Source organism: Bufo bufo, chromosome 1, assembly GCF_905171765.1.
Source record: "Bufo bufo chromosome 1, aBufBuf1.1, whole genome shotgun sequence".
In the NCBI taxonomy this organism is placed as follows: domain Eukaryota; kingdom Metazoa; phylum Chordata; class Amphibia; order Anura; family Bufonidae; genus Bufo; species Bufo bufo.
In genome coordinates, this window is record NC_053389.1 from 468,794,647 (window position 1) to 468,813,208 (window position 18,562).

Genomic DNA, 18,562 nt, shown 5'->3' on the forward strand with positions numbered 1-18,562 from the left:
CCCTTATCTGTGCTCTTTGGACTGAAACACCGTCATTAATACAAGCATGTCAAAGAGCCATTTCATCTACAGCAACTACTACAATGTATTTCCTCATTTCAGGCTTGAAAAGATGCAAATTAAATCTCCTCCAGAAGGAAGTAAACCATCTCTCCAGGGCCACCATGTAAGTCAATATCTGACTCATTAAAGGAGTTCTCTCACTTCATCAAGTGGCATTTATCATGTAGGTTCTGCACTTTGTCTTAACTGATGATCTATCCTCTGGATAGATCATCAGCATCTTATCGGCGGGGGTCCGACACCCGGGACCGCCGCCGATCAGCTGTTTGAGAAGGCAGCGGCGCTCCAGCAGTGCCGCGGCCTACTCACTGTTTACCGCCGGCCCACTGATGTCACGACTAGTATCAACTAGCGTGGGCGGGGCTAAACTCCATTCAAGTGAACAGAGCTTAGCCCCGCCCACGCTAGTTGATACTAGTTGTGACATCACTCGGCCAGCGGTAAACAGTGAGAAGGCCGCGGCGCTACTGGAGCGCCGCTGTCTTCTCAAACAGCTGATCGGCAGGGGTCCCGGGCGTCAGAACCCCGCCGATCAGAAGCTGATGATCTATCCAGAGGATAGATCATCAGTTAAAACAAAGTGCAGAACCCCTTTAATACAAGGCACTTACTAATGTATTGTGATTCTCCATATTGCCTCCTTTGCTGGCTGGATTCATTTTTCCATCATATTATATACTTCTTGTTTCCTTGGCTACGACCACCCTGCAGCAGTGGCCGTACTTGCACAATCTAGGCAAAAGCGACAGCCTCTCTGGAGAGCCGGTGCTCATACAGACTGGTGCTTTTTCCTATAGTGTGCAAGGCCACACTGATGGATTGCAGGAAAAAAAATAGAAGAAATATGGGTAACAACAATACATTAGTAAGTGGCTTTATACATAATAAATGCTATTTGCTGAAGTGAGAGTACCCCTTTAAAAAGCCTTGAAACATGACTATGGATATCTCTGGTTTGGATAATATCCATATAGTCATGCTTTAAGGCTCTCTAACAGGTCAGATACTGACCTACAGGTGGCAGTATTGACTTACATGGTAGGTACCTATAAGGTAGCACTAGAGAATTTTCTTCCTTCCAGAGAAGCGCTTATTGGCATATATCTTTCCATGTAGGACTCTACACCAGCTGGACGTCTGCAAGGAGAAAAAGCACCTTCCCAAAATCTTAAAAGTGGATGGCGTCATGTGATACAGCAAAACCACTAGTATTCCCTTGAAACTGTTGCTGTCAATTCACTTACCAAGTAAAGAAAATGCAGATAATTAATATACAAGTATCTAGACTAACACCCTTTGATGAGATTCACACCTTAAAATCCTAATGTATAAAATATACTCTATGCATCGCCATGACATGACCTACATGTTATCAAAACCCTGTAGTTTACTCTGCATACTGATCTCCATGCTCTTGTGGACTATGACTGGATGGAGGTACTGTGGTTTGTGGGTACTCTGCAAACATGTACTCCGAATGCACACAAAACGGCTGTACAGGTAAGTGCTTGCCAAACCCTCCATACAGCGCCCAGCATGGGGGACTGCCTCCCAAAATACTGAACACCGACGAGCGCTGCGGCCTCCTCACAGCACTGTACATTGTATAGTGGACGTATTTGGTATTGTAGCCCAGGCCCATTCCCTTCTATGCCACAGATAGGCGTGATGTGCTGACTGGCAGGGGTCCCAAGTGTCGCACCCCCACCGATCACATATTAATGATCTATCCTGGGCCTAGGCCATCACCATGCTTATTTTAGACAAAACCCTTTAAATATCTGTCAAAATTTAGGAAATGACAATGAAAAACACCTTTACACCAACAAATTCAGCAAACCTTGATACAAAGCACTATTAGTAGTGAATATATCAATGTATGTATAGGTATACCACATGTTAATGTCTTCTCTGCTCTCGGACTATGGCAAAGCCCTGTAATAAGTCCACTGACTTACACGCTACACCTTCCTGTACGACCATCCCTCTACTTCATGACATCTGCGCCCTTATTTTATATACCCCCATATTCATGGTATAACTAGTACAGGGAGAGATGAAGGAGAAAGTAATGTATGGGCCGTCATGTCATGCAAATCAATGGGAATAATAGGTAAAGCTAACCATAAAGACTTGGGGGGAAATTTATTAGAAATTATACGCCACTTTTTGGAGTATTAATGTCACCGATCTTTTTTTGCGGCAAAATGTGCGACTTTTTGCTGCTCAAGTCACTTTTCCCAAGTGCGCCTCCACCAGCAGTGACTAAGACCAGCGTCTAAATCACCGCTCTTAATAAATGTCCACCTTGGTGACTAAATGAAGAGTGTTTTCATGGCAAGGGTATAATCTGTAGAAAAACTCTTCAATGGATAGACTACGCTGTGGTCTTGAAAATCCGCAGATGCCCACAATCTACAGCTGACTGTACTTGAATTTGGGTACAAAATCCTCAACATAAACACTATGTTAACATAAGGGTATATCCATCCATTGCGAATACTCCGCTGATTTGCGTGCGGTAAAACCACAGCATTTTACAGTATCAGCCTATTGGATGAGATTTTAAGAAATCTCATCTACCCGCTGTGAAAAGGAAATCTGCAGTGTAAGTGGACCTGCGGATTTTAAATCCAAAGCATGTCAATTTGTGCAGCAAAATCTGCAGCAGAACGCAGCAACAACCTGCGTGTGGCTGTACCCTGAGGCTACAAACGCACATGCAGTTTTTGATAAAGTGGTTCCAGCAGGAAGGGAACAATATATTTGTCCTTCAGTTATATTTCCTATTCTCTTTTGAAGATACTTCTAGTTTTGACTAAAAAGAAAACCACATCAAAAACTGCTTGTGTGATTCCTGCCTAAGCTTGGTGAACCAAGGATACTGCGTGTGGGGAAAGTTGGACTGAAAAGAGGCGGAAATCAGAAGAGCGTCTCATACCATATGCTCGTTGTTAGCTGAGCGAGAGACAGAAGTCTTTACTGAAATACAGAATATAGAACCACGTCCTAAAAATTTAAAAATTACAATGTTTACAATCTTTTAAAAAGGGGAAAAAAAAAGTATAATTTTTGAAGAGGAGTAAGGTTCACACACGACGACATATAGAGGAAACTGTATAATTCGTGATAAGGGAACAGGTATGCTATAGGCATAAAGAATTGAGTGGCTGGTCGGCATGAAGATTCCTCTGTAAATAATTCCGGTATGTAAAAACCCTTTCACACAGACTGAAGGTCGGGAAAATTATCAGGGATGAAAGTCTGTACAAATGCAAGTTCAGGATAACTGCCCAGTGAAAATGTGCCGCCAATCACCCAGTGATCGGGCAAATGGTTGTTAACGCATCTTTCACGCGTCATAGAAAATCGTTATTTGTCAGCAGCAAATCACCTTGTGCTGACGACAAACAGGGAATCTGTATGGAGATGAACAGTGGCAGTAATGATCATTCGTCCTCATACACAGAATATAATTACTGCATGTAAATGCAGCTCTACTGCGGCTCAGTGAACAGGCAGTGATCAGGAATGAACGGTTTTTGTTCCATCACTGCCCTGTGTGTCAGTCCGGCTCATATACTGAACAGCTTTGTTACTTTCAGAGGGACTTTCCAGTTTCAAAGCTTACAGAAGCAATTCAGGTTTTTTAATTTGACATATATTGCTAACTCGCCACTAGCAGTTCGATCTGTCCGTTACACCCAGACATTTTGAATCTTTTCATTATGGGAACCTGGTCATAGGACCTGCAGCCCAGAGCTTGCACTAATGTGTAGAAAGGAACTTGCTCCCTCCATGTGGCTGACTTCCTTTGAACTACAAGATGACATCATCATCACCAATTAAATCCTTCTGGCAGCTCTCAGACCCCTCCCTCTGCATAGCCTTGTATTATATTGAAGGTATAATGTTTCCCCTATCTAAAGAACCAGGAGTACAGATATATAGTAGGTGACTGTATATAGTATTAGCTGCAGTTATATAACCCTCCTGACTCACACTGCCTGTCTGTACTATCTGTGTGTGCTGACTCTCCAGTATATTTCTATGAGATGGAGCTTCACACTGGTTTCCCTGCCTCCTGCATGTAAGAGCTGACAGGGTAGACAGAGATGACATGGGAGAGGGCAAACCAGCTCAATCTGTATCACATAGGAAAACATGGAGACCCTGTAGTGCGTCACTAGTCTCACATACTTTTCCATTATGTCAACACCTCATCCATTGCTTTACACAGGGAGATGTACTGACGAACAGTGAGCATTTTCATCTCGTATACATTATAGGATCAGCTGCTCTGACTGCTGGCACATTTACACAGGCCTGTTATCGAGGACAAGCATTCCTACAAAGGTTTGCTATTCTGTCTAGTAAAAAAAATAATAGAAACATGACAGACTCAGTAGAAGTCATAGGAGCTGCCACTTAATCTGTCAACTCCACGGTGAGTCCTGTAACTCGTCATGTTACACAGAGGCATAGGGTATGTTCAAATATCATGGATTTGCCTATATAGTGTATTTACAATAGGACCCACAGAAGAAATCCAACGCTCGCACTCAGATTTCGGCATCGGATTGTCTGTGTTTGGGATAACAAAAAACACCATTCATATGCATTAAAGGTGGAATATTGGAAAAGTGAATCCACACTCAAATCCTGAATATGTGAACAGGGCTTTACGGTGGTAACGTCCACAACTATCCATCTGTCAAACCATTTTACTGTCACTGTGTTGGATATGACATTCATAAACCACAGGCAATATTTACATATCATCGCAATATCAGATGTGATTTTGCACAATGCACCTAATTTGCTAAAAAAACATCCCAAAACCAAACCTGTAAGTCTGGACACTGTATGAAAGAAGGATATAAACCTGTCTGGTACACAACAGTAGTAACTAAGTTCAAAGTCTTATTTTCCAGTCCTCATCAATGTTATTACAGCAGACACTGTCATATATGCAGAAAATAATCATCCAAATGACCCAAGCATGTAGGCACACCTTAGAACAAAGTACAGGTTGAGAATACTGCCCGTTCAGTCATATTTCTGCAGATTTCAACACACACAAGTACACAGCAAGTAATGGTCACTGGGGGGGGCCCGCATTACCCAATTTATCAAGTTCACATGTCTGTATGTGCAAATGATAAGAGGAGGGTGAAATGCAAATGTGCCTTTGTAGGTCTGCAGTGAGCGAGTGAGCATGCAGGTCCAGTAACACCAAGTAAGGCAGATCAGTACTGGGAAAAAAAATAGATCCTTCCGTGGAGTTACAGTCTTACTCCCAGGCAGCAACACTACATTTCAGACTCGTGTTTTCTTGTTCTGTCAAATTATGTATAAAAAATACATTGTTACTTTTCTGTTAGGCTATTATTTACAGGCAGCTGACAAGACGAAAATGGCGGCGACAGCAAAGATATGTGGGAGGGCGAGGGGGGGTAGGATGCTTTCCTAACATGAAAAATACAATAATTTGACTTTTTGTAGCAATAAAACAAGTGAAAGGGTCATTTCGTGTTTTCAAATTTTACAATCTTCATCCAAAGGAATAAGAACTTTGAGTGCTTTATGAAGTGCAATAACAAAAATACTAAATGCAATTTGCAGAGATTTGTCTACAGAGCCTTTCCTATCCCTGCAAATCGCTAAAACATGTATTACAAACACGGACTGGTTTTTTGGAGGAGGGAGTTAAGGCATTCCTTGAGGAACATTCTGCACAGAAGATATTTCCACAATGTCTACAGTGGTGCTGCAAAAGAAAGGACAAAAATGGACAAAATGTTACTAATTTGACTTTCACTTTGACACTAGCTGCCACTTCTTGTGAAATATTAATATAATAATAATACTAATCTACCATGCTCAACATAAAAAAAAAAAAGGACACTAATAGTAATGGGTTAACTTCAAAAAGGTTTGTAATTTATGGGGTTTTCCGGTGGATAAAACATTGTTAGAAAAGGGGCAGAATAAAAACAATAAATACCTCACCGATCCCCCTGCCGCCGTCACCCTAAAATTGGCGAGTCACTTGATTGGCTACACCATTCAGCCAACCAATGGCCGTTGTGGAGACTTGCCTCAGCCAGTGACTGGGGGAGCAGGCAGTTCCTGTGTGTCCAGAGGGATCAGCGGGGGACTCTGTAAGCGTTAAAAGCCTATGGCCATGGGGGATCAGTGAGGTAAGTATTGCTTGTTTTGTTTGTATTTTTTCTAAGACATTTTTATTCCCTGGACAACGCTGAGAAATATTAACTATGAAGACATCTGCCATTTACATTTTTCCCATTTCCTAAGGTATGACCAATTTCCCATAGCCCCCAACACCTACCACACTGTCTTCATCACAACCCCTGTATATCTAACACCACATTTACATGCTTTATATTGGATGGATACCTGCAACTGTTGAGACTGCTCTACCTGGCAGCCATAAGCAGGGGTTAAAGGGGATTGTGCAGGAAGCATGTACAGATGACCTACCCTGAGGATAGTTCATCAATACCTGACTGGTGGGCGCCACTTCCTCTTCATAACACTACGTGTCATCTTGACAGCGCAGTGTAATTGGAAGTACTCGCTCCATTCACATCGCCGCTGCAAGGGAGACGATGCGCAGTGTAATGAAGAGGAAGTAGCTCTCACATGGAAAGCCACCTCCTCTTCGAACAGTTGATCAGCGGGGTGACGGGTGTTGGACCATTGTCGATCAGATATTAATCATTAGTACATACTCCCTGCACAGCGTCTTTAACACTTAAACACATAATAAGGTTATACTGGCATATTCCAAATCATTTTAAAGAGGTTGTTCTACAAAGAATTATTAATCTCCCCTGTTAGAACATAACAATTTGTACGTAGATAATTGCTGTTACACATGTTATGGCGCCCCCTGGTGTTCTATTAGCAACCTATCAGAATGTCCATGTTATGTGCGCAGTGCCTGTGGTCACACGTGCTCAGTAGTCCTCATGTACACGGGTGTTGGAATGATTCCTTGCTATTTTGCAGGCCAGCCAATAACAGCCAGCACACTAGACATAATTTTCTTCCCCCAATTAACATTTTTTAAATTAGGTACAATTTCTAAAGGGAAATAAAAAGGAGACTTTTGTATTACTTACCAGTAAAGTCTCTTTCTCGCTCTTCCTTGGGGGACACAGGAAACCATGGGTATAGCTCTGCTCCCTAGGAGGCGTGACACTAAGCGAAAGCTGTAAGCCCCTCCTCCATCAGCTATACCCTTCAGCCTGGAGAAGAGACTGCCAGTTGCGTGTCCAAGTAGTGAAAGATAACCACCAACCGGAAAAAGAACTGTCGAGCCCCAACGGGGGCAACCAAGCCGGAACCACAACTGTAACCCAATGAAGGGCGGGTGCTGTGTCCCCCAAGGAAGAGCGAGAAAGAGACTTTACTGGTAAGTAATACAAAAGTCTCCTTTTCTCGCCCATATTCCTTGGGGGACACAGGAAACCATGGGACGTTCCAGAGCAGTCCCAGAAGGGAGGGACCAGAACAAACTCAACCAACACCAGAGGCATCAATCAACTGCCGCCTGCAACACCAGACGGCCTAAAGCAGCGTCAGCCGACGCATGAGTATGCACCCTGTAGAACTTGGTGAAGGTGTGCAAGGAGGACCAAGTGGCCGCCTTGCAAATCTGCTCCGAAGAAGCCCGATTTCTCTGAGCCCAGGAAGCCCCGACCGCTCTAGTGGAGTGAGCGGTAACACCAAGGGGAGGAACCCTGCCCTTGGCGAGATAAGCCTCAGTAACAGCCATCTTGACAAAACGAGCGATAGCAACTTTGGATGCCGCCATCCCTCTGCGCGACCCTTCCGGGACCACAAAGAGCGAGTCAGTATGCCTGAAAGAGCTGGTTACTTCCAGGTAAATCTTGAGCGCCCTGACAACGTCCAGGCGATGAAGCTTCCTCTCCCGCGGATGGGAAGGACACAAGGAGGGGAGAACGATGTCCTCGTTCAGATGAAAGGCGGAGACCACCTTAGGAAGGAAGGAAGGGACCGGACGAAGAACCACCTTGTCCTGGTGGAACACTAGGAAAGGTTCCAGACAGGAGAGTGCAGCCAATTCGGACACCCTCCGAAGAGAGGTGATGGCTACAAGGAAAATAACCTTGCAGGACAGAAGTCGCAAGGAAACCGTCCGCAGAGGCTCGAAAGGAGAAGCCTGGAGCGCTGAGAGAACCAGGTTCAGGTCCCAGGGCGGTACCGGAGGGCGATACGGGGGAACCGCGTGAGCCACGCCCTGAAGGAAGGTCTTGACAGGACCAAGGGGGGCCAGTGGGCGCTGAAACAAAATGGACAGCGCAGATACCTGACCCTTCAAAGAACTAAGGCCTAGACCTTGGGCCAGTCCGCTCTGCAGGAAGGACAAAACGGTGGGGAGAGAAAAGCGGAGCGGAGGAATCCCCAGATCGGCACAGAACCCCAAAAAAGTCCTCCAGGTCCTATAATAGATCCTAGAAGAGGACGGCTTACGGGCGCGGATCATGGTGCGGACGACGTCCGCAGAAAAGCCCCTACGTGTCAGGACGGTGGTCTCAACAACCACGCCGTCAAACGTAGGGACCCTAAACGCGGGTGGAAGATCGGTCCCTGAGAGAGAAGATCTTCCCTGGCGGGCAGTGGCCAGGGCGCGTCTGCCAGGAGCAGCATGAGGTCGGCATACCAAGACCGGCGGGGCCAGTCCGGAGCGACCAGAATCACCGAGACGCCTTCCGCCGCGATCTTCCGAAGGACCTTGGGCAGGAGAGGGATGGGAGGGAATATGTATGGGCGCGCGAAGCCTCGCCAAGGAAGAACGAGGGCGTCGGCTCCGCAAGCTCCCGGATCCCTGGCCCTGGACAGATAGGCGGGGACCTTGTGATTGAATTTTGAGGCCATGAGGTCCACGTCCGGAATGCCCCAACGAAGGCAAATGGCCTCGAATACCTCCGGGTGAAGAGACCACTCGCCGGGGTCGACGGTGGTGCGACTGAGGAAGTCCGCCGCCCAATTGTCCACCCCTGGAATAAAAATTGCAGATAGGGCCGGGACGTGGGCTTCCGCCCAACGGAGAATGCTGGTGACCTCCCGCATCGCTGCAGCGCTGCGAGTGCCCCCCTGGTGGTTTATGTACGCCACGGCCGTGGCGTTGTCTGATTGTACACGAACTGGATGACCCTTCAGCAGATGAGTCCAGTGTCGTAGAGACAGAAGGGCCGCTCTCAGTTCCAGGACATTGATCGAGAGTTTGGACTCCGATGGAGACCAAATGCCCTGGACGGATCGGGGAGGAAACACGCCTCCCCAGCCCGAGAGACTGGCATCGGTTGTAACCACCAACCAGTTGAGTGGCAGAAAGGACCTGCCCAGAAGAGGGGACTGTAACCACCAGCGGAGAGATGACCGCACCGGAGGCGAAAGATGGAAGGGATGATCCAGAGACTGCGGCGATTTGTCCCAGGAGGAGAGGATCGCCCGTTGGAGAGGGCGGGAGTGAAACTGCGCAAATGGGATCGCCTCGAAGCAGGCAACCATCTGCCCCAATACCCGCATGCAGAAGCGGAAGGACGGTCGACGGTGTTGAAGGAGACCCCGAACCGCCCCACGGAGGATCAGACGTTTTTCCGAGGGAAGACGTACCTCCGCCGCTCCCGTGTCTAAAAGCATTCCCAGGAAGACGAGTTGTCTGGAGGGGGGAAGAGAGGACTTGGGGAAGTTGATGACCCAACCGAACCTCGCCAGAGTCTCTAGAGTGAGATCCACGCTGGCAACCGCTTGAGAAAGGGACGGAGCCTTGATGAGGATATCGTCCAAGTACGGTAGCAGAAAAACACCCCTGGAACGGAGTAAGGCTAAAACCGGGGCCAGGACCTTGGTGAACACCCGGGGGGCTGTTGCCAGTCCAAAGGGAAGGGCGACAAATTGGAAGTGGAGGTCCCCCACGGCGAATCGAAGGAAGCGATGGTGACACTGGGCTACCGGAACATGGAGGTAGGCATCCTGTATATCGATGGAAGACATGAAATCTCCCTGCTCCAGGGAAGCCACCGCGGAGCGGAGGGACTCCATCCGAAACCGTCGAAGGAGGAGAAAACGGTTGAGCTTTTTGAGGTCCAAAATGGGCCGCACCGAACCTCCCTTCTTGGGAACTACAAAGAGGTTCGAGTAGAACCCTTGGAATCTTTCCTCTAGAGGAACGGGGGTAATCACCCCCCTGTCCAGTAAGGCTTGAACGGCCGCGGAGAACGCAGCCGCGTCTTTCGGGTCTCGCGTGGGGCGGGAGCGAAAGAACCGATCCGGAGGGAAGGATGCAAATTCGATTTTGTATCCGGAGGACACAATTTCGAGGGCCCAGGCGTCGGAGACGTGAGCCATCCAGACGTCCTTGAAAAGGAGGAGCCGGCCCCCCACCCGGGTGGGTGGGGGCGCGCCTTCAGGCAGAGGACTGTTTTGCTGCGGGTGTGCGGGCAGCCTGCGGCTTGCGCCAGGAGGGCTGCGCCCGAAAAAACGGCTTCCTACGCTTGTCCTGGGGAGGAGCCGAAGCGGCAGCTGTGGTGGGAGCCCCAGAGGCCCTGCGGGAGGACCGAAAACGAGACGCACCAGGGCGTCCGCGGGGGGCGCCCCTGGCTTGGGGTTGAGGAAGATGGGTGCTTTTACCACCCGTGGCCTCTGAAATAAGTTCGTCTAAGCGGACCCCGAAAAGGCGGGAACCCGCAAACGGTAGCCCCGCCAAGGAACGTTTGGAGGCAGCGTCCGCTTTCCAGACCTTCAGCCAGAGCTCCCTCCTGACGGCAACTGCCAGGGCGGAGGAGCGTGCAATAAGGGCTCCCGCATCAAGGGAGGCCTCACAGACAAAATTCCCGGCCCGAATAATAAGCTGGGCCAAGGAACGTAGGTCCTGGATGGGGATGTCCGAGTCCAACTCCTGTTCCAGCTGCGTACCCCAAGCAGAGATTGCTTTCCCTGCCCAAGCAGAGGCAAAAACCGGTCTGAGGGCAGAACCGGAGGCAGCAAAAATGCCCTTGGACAGGGTCTCCATGCGACGGTCCTCCGCTGACTGAAGAGAGGACCCGTCGGGAACAGGGATGGCCGTGTTCTTTGACAGCCGGGCCACAGGGGGGTCCACCTTGGGTGGGGAAGACCAGGTGGCCACGACATCGGCTGGAAAAGGATAGCAAATGTCCAGCTTCTTTGGGTTGACAAAACGGGCGTCCGGGCGAGCCCAAGCCTTAGACACCACGGAGGAGAAATCAGAGTGGATTGGAAAGACTTTTGAGGCCTGCCTGGGTCTGATAAAGGAGACGCTAGCTGCGTCCGAGCTAGGGGGGTCATCCTGCACCTTAAAGGTGTCACGTATATCAGAGATGAGTTGACCCATCGCTGAGGCTAGCTTGGACGGCAGGGCCGAGTCCATTTCCAAATCTGAAGCCGCCAATTCACCTTCAGAGAGCGAATCCTTTGGAGAGGAGAGGCTCGTCTGGGTGCGCACGCGTGGCGGGGAGAGGGAGGCATCCGAGGAGGAGGCTCGCTCTACTCTAATACGCTTCTGAGAGTGCCTAGCTCGGGAGGGGTCACTAGGAGAGGGTGAACCCGCTGCAGCGGCAGAAGCAGTGGACCCGGAGGGCGCGACAGTCAGAGTGGCGTCCTGCGGGGTAGGTGGCCTGTCTATTAGGCGGCCCACGACATGAGTGAGGCTTTCCACGGCCTGGGACAGGGATCTAGCCCAGTCAGGCGGGTCAGAGGAAGCAGGGAGCGACACAGCGGGCGACTGAGGCTGCGGTGGAGCTCGGCATGCAGTACAGTGCGGATCAGACTGCCCCCGGGGAAAGGGTTCCCTACAAGCAGTACAGGCATGGTACCATGGCTTGGCGGCTGCAGAAGGGTCTGACATGGTGGAAAGATGTTGCACTTAAAAGTGAGAACCAAGCAACAGTACTGTGGCACGGAGGGGGTTAAACAGTCCTACCAGACCCGGAGATACAAGCGGCAGCTGTAAGGGGAACAGACTGAGGAGGCTGTGGAGGAGAGGCAGCAGCACGGAGCTGAATGGCTTCAGGATCGCACGGCAGAGAGATGAACCCGGAAGTAGCGGAGCGCAGCAGCACGGAGCTGAATGTGTAAGGAAGCTCCGCCCCCCCTCTGCCGCGCTGAAGCCGAAGCAGAGCCGCGCGCGCGCGGCAAAATGATTTTAACCCCCAAGGATGTTGAAGTGCCGGCCATGACATGGCGCCGTTCATGCCAGGAAAACGGCTCCCACCGCGCCTAGATGTAGCAGACGGCTTGCATGTCTGCAGCCGTCCCTGTAAGGCAGCGTTCTAGGACTGCCCTCCAACTAAGCCCGGTAACGTCCCGATTGTAGCAGTGGCCATGTAACAGTGGCCATGTTGGTAGCAGCGGTGGGAGGGAGGAAGGGGAGGCTGGAGCACCCACTCTCACCATACGCTGTCTTCGCCCTCAGTCCATCCAGCGGGGGTCGCCCCTTCAGCTCCTAGAACCGCGGTGGCAGGAAGCCGGGGGAGGGACTTGGCGTGCGGGCGACCCTGAGCTGGCGGGACGCAGGGGAGCGAGGCTGCCCTGGTCCACCTTGTCTTCTGTGGGGGAGGCGGCAGTGCGGAATTACCGGCACTGGCGCAACTCAACCCCGGGAGAAACAGAGGGGTCTAATGCGCCTCTGTTGTCCCTGTAGGTAGAAAAAAACCGAGTTAAAAACAACAAATACGTAAAAATAAAAATCATAGGATAACAACCCTGCATAAGCAGGGGGTGTCTTGCCTCCTTGGACACTAAGCAAAAACTGGCAGTCTCTTCTCCAGGCTGAAGGGTATAGCTGATGGAGGAGGGGCTTACAGCTTTCGCTTAGTGTCACGCCTCCTAGGGAGCAGAGCTATACCCATGGTTTCCTGTGTCCCCCAAGGAATATGGGCGAGAAAACAACATGAGATGGATGCCATAACCAGTGTGTAAGAGCAATATCAAGACACAGGAGCATCTTTTTTCACAATGATTTACAACTGAAAAATTGTTCTGTTCTAACAGAGTAAATTAATATTTAATTAGAGGACATCCCTTAAAATGCTCATTCGATATTGGATGCCACAAAGTGATTATGTTGGTTGTGTAGGTTTGAATACAATAAACATGAAATAGGACCACGGACGCCAAACTCTGCACTCAGTGGTGAACCAAGAGACCTGCATTCTGGTCAACTAGTATTAGTGATGCACTTACTGTTATATAAAGGCATTTTAGGACTTACCTTTCTAATTGTTACTGAAAACCCTTTCCCACACTCCCTGCAGTTCTGTACTTCATGGTCTTCAGTCCACTTCCTATTTAGTGCTTGACTGTTTTTTATCTGTTCGGTAAAAATACGGTGAAACAAATTAAAAATGGCCCTCTTCATGCACTTTATTGTAAAACTATTCTGTGTATTGTGCCAACCACTGGGGCTATAGGCATAACAGTAAAATAAGTAAAGAATATTACAAAACTGAATTATGGCCCATTTAGAATAGTTTTTAATAAAAGTATTCCAAAAGTTAGGTACAAAAGGTTGGGTGAACTTAATGAAACTTATGTATTTTTTCAACCGTATTCACTATGTACTGTAACCATGTAACGCTTTAAATAACTGTCTCTCGTGTCTTCCCCATATACTTACCAGCTTGGTGTCTTACTTCAGTGGGGAAAGAGGATAAAAACACTGCCAGACACTGTCTATGACAGTGACATATCTCCTGGGGAATAAAGGTTTAGGCAGGTGGAAACCCAACATGCCCAATTCACCTTTCCCTCAATGTCAGACACCAGGGGACTGTTGTGCTGCCCCATACACATTAGATGGTCAGTGAGACTCAGCAAGTTTAGCAGCTCTGGTCAACAAGAACTATTATGCATGGTCAGTATTACACAATGTTAAGAACCGCGATCTTCCATTTTTGCGTTTTCGTTTACTACTCCCTGCCTTACTGGAACCATAACTTTTTTTTATTTTTGCATTTACATGCCGTATGAGTGATTTTTTTTTTTTTTTTTTGAGGGACAACTTGTACTTTCTAATGGGGCCATTTTATATTGCATACAATGTAGTGGGAAGTTGGAAGTTCCAAATGGGGTGGAATTGGGAAAAAACGCAATTCCGCCACAGTTTTGTGGATTTTATTTTTTACAAAATGCAGTAAAACTTCATTCTACAGAACATTATTGCAACGATACCACATTTATATTCATATGATTTTATTTTGCATCTCCATATTCTGACCCCATAAATTTTTTATATGTACACCTGCTGAGTGTGGGGAGCTCAATTTTTGTGGGCGATCTGTTGTTTCTGATACCATTTCGGAGTGTCTCTTACCTTTTTCCATCACTTTTTATTAAATTTTTTTGGGGAGATGAAGCAACAAAAACATCAAATCAGCCATTTTGATCCCCCCCCCCCCCCCCCCCCCCAATTTACAGCAGTCACTGTACGGGATAAATATGTTTATATTTTAATTGTATTTTGGAAAGTAAATGGGCTCTAACGTAACATTGCTGCCACAGAAACTCATCGGTCACAGCTGACCACGGCATATGAGGGGTTAGACGTTCATGATTGGTGATAGTGCTGATCACGGACATTGCCTCCATGTGTCTGCTGTTTAAAACAGAAGAACCCCAGAGGCTATGGTGCGCGCTCAGCTTCTGAGCAGCAGCAGTTTTCCTTAAGGGGTAAAAGAGGTTGTACAGTCCTGCTGCTATTATACTCAATGAGAGCAGCGTAGCAGTGACTAGCACTGCCCATTACAGTGTTGACAGTGCTCTGTAGCTCCGATGCTGACTTCTGGCAATGGAGCTACACAGAACAGCTGATCGGCAGGAGTGCAAGATGTTGAACCCCTGCCGATCAGCTACTGATGTCCTCAGGATAGGCCATGACTTAAAAAAGGCTGGAGAACCCCCTTAATTTAACACAATTTTCACTGGTTAGTTCATAGAGAAAGGCATGCTGGGCTAGAATCACCTGTAGCGACTGATTTTCTCTGCCAAGCTCCTCCATAGCATATGTGGTTTCATCTACTTTTTTCCGTAGCTCAACTACTTTGGCTTGTAGCTTTTCAATTTCTCCTTCACTCTTGATATATCTGAAAGACAATAATTTGAAAAGTCAGGAAAACGAGCCTTTTCAACGAAAAAAAAACCAACATCGCGGCCTACACAAGAAGAACCTTCATAATGGATATGTGTACTTGAGATCTTACAGAGGCTATACAGGGCTTTAATACTGATGGCATCCTCTGGATAGGCCATAAATATCTGATCAGTAGGGGTTCCCACACCCCGCACTTCTGAAGATCAGTTTCTTAATTGTAGCTCTATAACTCGGTGCTGAAACTACATGGCTCTGTCCATTGTGTAGTGGAAGGAGCTTGTAACTGCGTAGTTCCAGTTCCAAAGCTATTCTAGAACAGCCGATCGGCAGGGATGTAGGTTGTCGGACTATCGGCAATCAAATATTTATGGCCTTATCCTGAGGATAGGTCATCGATATTAAAGTCCTGGACTACCACTTTAACAAATGGATTTTGATTGCTCAACAAAGAATGATCCTGACACGAGTCTCGTGCTTCAGTCCTACAAGTTGATAGCATAGCTCAGAGCATTTTGTAAGGTCATGGTTCAACTGCAGAGAAAAAACTGGGTGGTAAATCCAGTTATCTAAGTGAAAACCCACTGGCTATGGGTGAAGTGGCAAGATAAAAGGAATATGCTTTCGAGAGAATACCTGGTGAAAGGCAATGACGCTGCTTTCTTCAGCAGAAACACTCTAAGAGACACTCAACTATCAGAAAATATACGTAACACTTTTCTGGAACACATTATTTTAGTCACTTGCCAAAGTAATTAATTTGCTTTTAAAAGCTGCTAAACAAAACAACCACATAGAAGTCATTCCAAAACTAGTTTTGACATGTGCCTATTGGCTGCTAACATCCATCAATTAGAGATGGCCATTAAAGAGTTTATTCGGTAATTAATATTGATGACCTATCCTCAGGATAGGTCACCGATATCAGATTGGCCGGGGCCTTACTCCCGGTGATCAGCTGTGTTAAGAGAACGCAGTGATCGTACAAGCGCCGTATTCTCTTCACAGTTTACCTGCTCACTGTCGACACTACAGTGGTGAGCAGTGTAATTAAAGCTCCACAGTCCCTTACACTTCAATTGGAAGGCGCCATCCTATTCCCTTATTCATTCCAGATGGGGTGGAACTGGAAAACCGCAACTGGGCCACGGTTTTATGGGTTTTGTTTTCATGGCATTCCCTATACGGTAAAACTGACCTGTTCCCTTAATTCTCCAGGACAATACTATACAGCGATATCACATTTATATCGTTTTTCCAATGTTTTAACGCTAAAAAAATATATATATATGGTAAACTTTGGGAAAAATATTTTTTCTTTGCATTCCATAGTCTGAAGCCCCATCTATGGAGCTGTGTGAGGACTGATCAGCTGTTAGAAGAGGCCAGGCACTCCATTAAAACCACAGCCTCTTCCTAGGTTATGTGACATTGCTGTACATCGGTCACATGGCCTAGTAGCAGTGAAGCCCCATTTAAGTCAAAGGAGCCGAGCTGCAATACCACGCAGTCGCTATATGGTGTGTCGTGCTGTGCTTGGTAATCTGCTGGGAGCTCTGGTGAGCAAAGCGGCTCCATGAAACACCTTATAGGCAGGGGTGTCAGGACTCGGACCCCCACCAATGTGATAATGATGACCTATCCTGAACACCATCGTTTCACGGATAACCCCTTTAAGCTCTGCAGCCAGTGGTTTTTAGAATGTCCTGAATGCTGAACTCAATGCTTGCCCATGGCAATAGCAGTAATGTATAACACAGTCACTAATGATCACCTTTCCAAAAGCACCCGCCTCTCCTCCTGGTTATTTTGGACTGTTGCTTCCAGCACTGCAATCTCTCCTCGCAAATCATCGGTTTGCTTTTCCAGCTCACCGACCCTTCGCTGACTGCTCTGCCATTCCTTCTTCAGGGTTGCCAGGTTTTCATTCAAAGCTGTGATCTGCATGGTCAGCTTAGACTCATTCTCTTCATGCTTCTTCTTTTGCTCCTCTTTTTCCTTTCCTTCTGCCGTCTGATAGAGACATACATGTAGATTAATAATTTTCAGACCTTAGACAAAGTTCTAAAAATATGTGCAATTTAATGAATAGGAATATACATTTCTCGTGAATCTCAAAATATATAAAATATATAAATATATTTCTGGGATTATACCCAGAAATTCACAATTACCAGTTTCTCCCTTAGATCTGCATGTTGCTTCTTCCATTCCTCTTCCTTTTTTTTCAGTTCATCCTTCAGCGCCTGCTGCTGGTTCTTTTCCTGCTTAAGGGCGGCCACTGAGCTCTCCATCTTCCCCTGCAGTTCAAGCTTCTGCTGGATAAGTAGCTGTTTGGCTTCTTCCAGACTGCTTGTTTTCTGTTAGGAAATCAGAGACAATTGGATACATTATAAGTATAGGGCCTCATGCACACAGCCGTACCGTGTTTTGCGGTCCGCAAATCGCAGATCCACAAAACACAGGTAACGGCCATGTGCATTCCGTATTTTGCGATACAGAAAGTCTGGCCCTCAATAGACCAGTCCTATCCTTGTCTGCGATACGGACATAAGGACATGGTCTATATTTTTGTGGCGGGGCTATGGAACAGAGGCATGGATGTGGACAGCACACATCTTTAGCAGCCCCACTGAAGTGAATGGGTCCTCATACGAGCCGCAAAAAATAGGGCTCGGATGCGGCCTCAAACAACATTTGTGTGCGTGAGGCCTAAATGTTTTTTTTTTTTTTTTTTTTTATATAAGTAAAAAAAAAAAAGGGGGGGAATAATTCTGTCTGGTAGCTGTGCTGACACCTCTGCTCTCTATCCCTCTTTACACTCTCCAACCAGTCTAAAAGCTTTCCACTATCATCTCCAGCAGCCAACCAATTCCTGCTCTTTGCTCAGCCAATGACCTACAACTTTCATCCTCTCTTATTACAAAGTCACACTTTTCATCTCTTTATTTTGATTGCTTGTCATTTTACTTGCCCTATGTTAAAGTTCTGCAAAGTATGTGAACACTGCGTAAATACAGATCATCAAAAGATGTGCATGCTGAACCTCCTGCTCCATTCAGACGGGGTTATGGAACTCGCCTTCTCAGAATTGGAGGGAGTTCCAGCAATCAGACCCCCACCAACCAGCTAATTATCCCCTCTCCTGTGATTAGGACTGGACACAACCTCTTTACCTACATGAGTTTGATAAGATACCTTTTGATAGTCTTGTCTGACATTCTTGAGTTCTTCTTTCTTCTTTGTGAGTTCTTCTTCTATCTTACACTTAAGGGCAGAAAGATTATCCACTTTCACTTTTTCATCACTTAGCTCTTTGTCTACGAGGGCCTGAAAACA

At 47.2% G+C, this 18,562-nt stretch overlaps 1 protein-coding gene across 6 annotated transcripts in view; it reads right to left on the minus strand.

The window, feature by feature from the left end:
- The window catches only part of EEA1 (early endosome antigen 1), a 142,496-nt gene that overhangs the window by 20,190 nt on the left and 103,744 nt on the right, over positions 1-18,562 (minus strand). For 5 of the 6 annotated variants that reach the window (XM_040408794.1, XM_040408787.1, XM_040408783.1 and 2 more), the window contains 6 exons: positions 18,422-18,553; positions 17,398-17,583; positions 16,998-17,236; positions 15,098-15,218; positions 13,349-13,447; positions 1,462-5,833 (listed from right to left, as the gene is read on the minus strand). In XM_040408794.1, the coding sequence (XP_040264728.1) occupies positions 5,711-5,833; positions 13,349-13,447; positions 15,098-15,218; positions 16,998-17,236; positions 17,398-17,583; positions 18,422-18,553 (900 nt within the window). In that variant the 3' untranslated portion in view covers positions 1,462-5,710. Of the gene's footprint in view, positions 1-1,461; positions 5,834-13,348; positions 13,448-15,097; positions 15,219-16,997; positions 17,237-17,397; positions 17,584-18,421; positions 18,554-18,562 lie in introns of those variants that run through there. The other variant, XR_005774383.1, reaches the window with a different exon arrangement.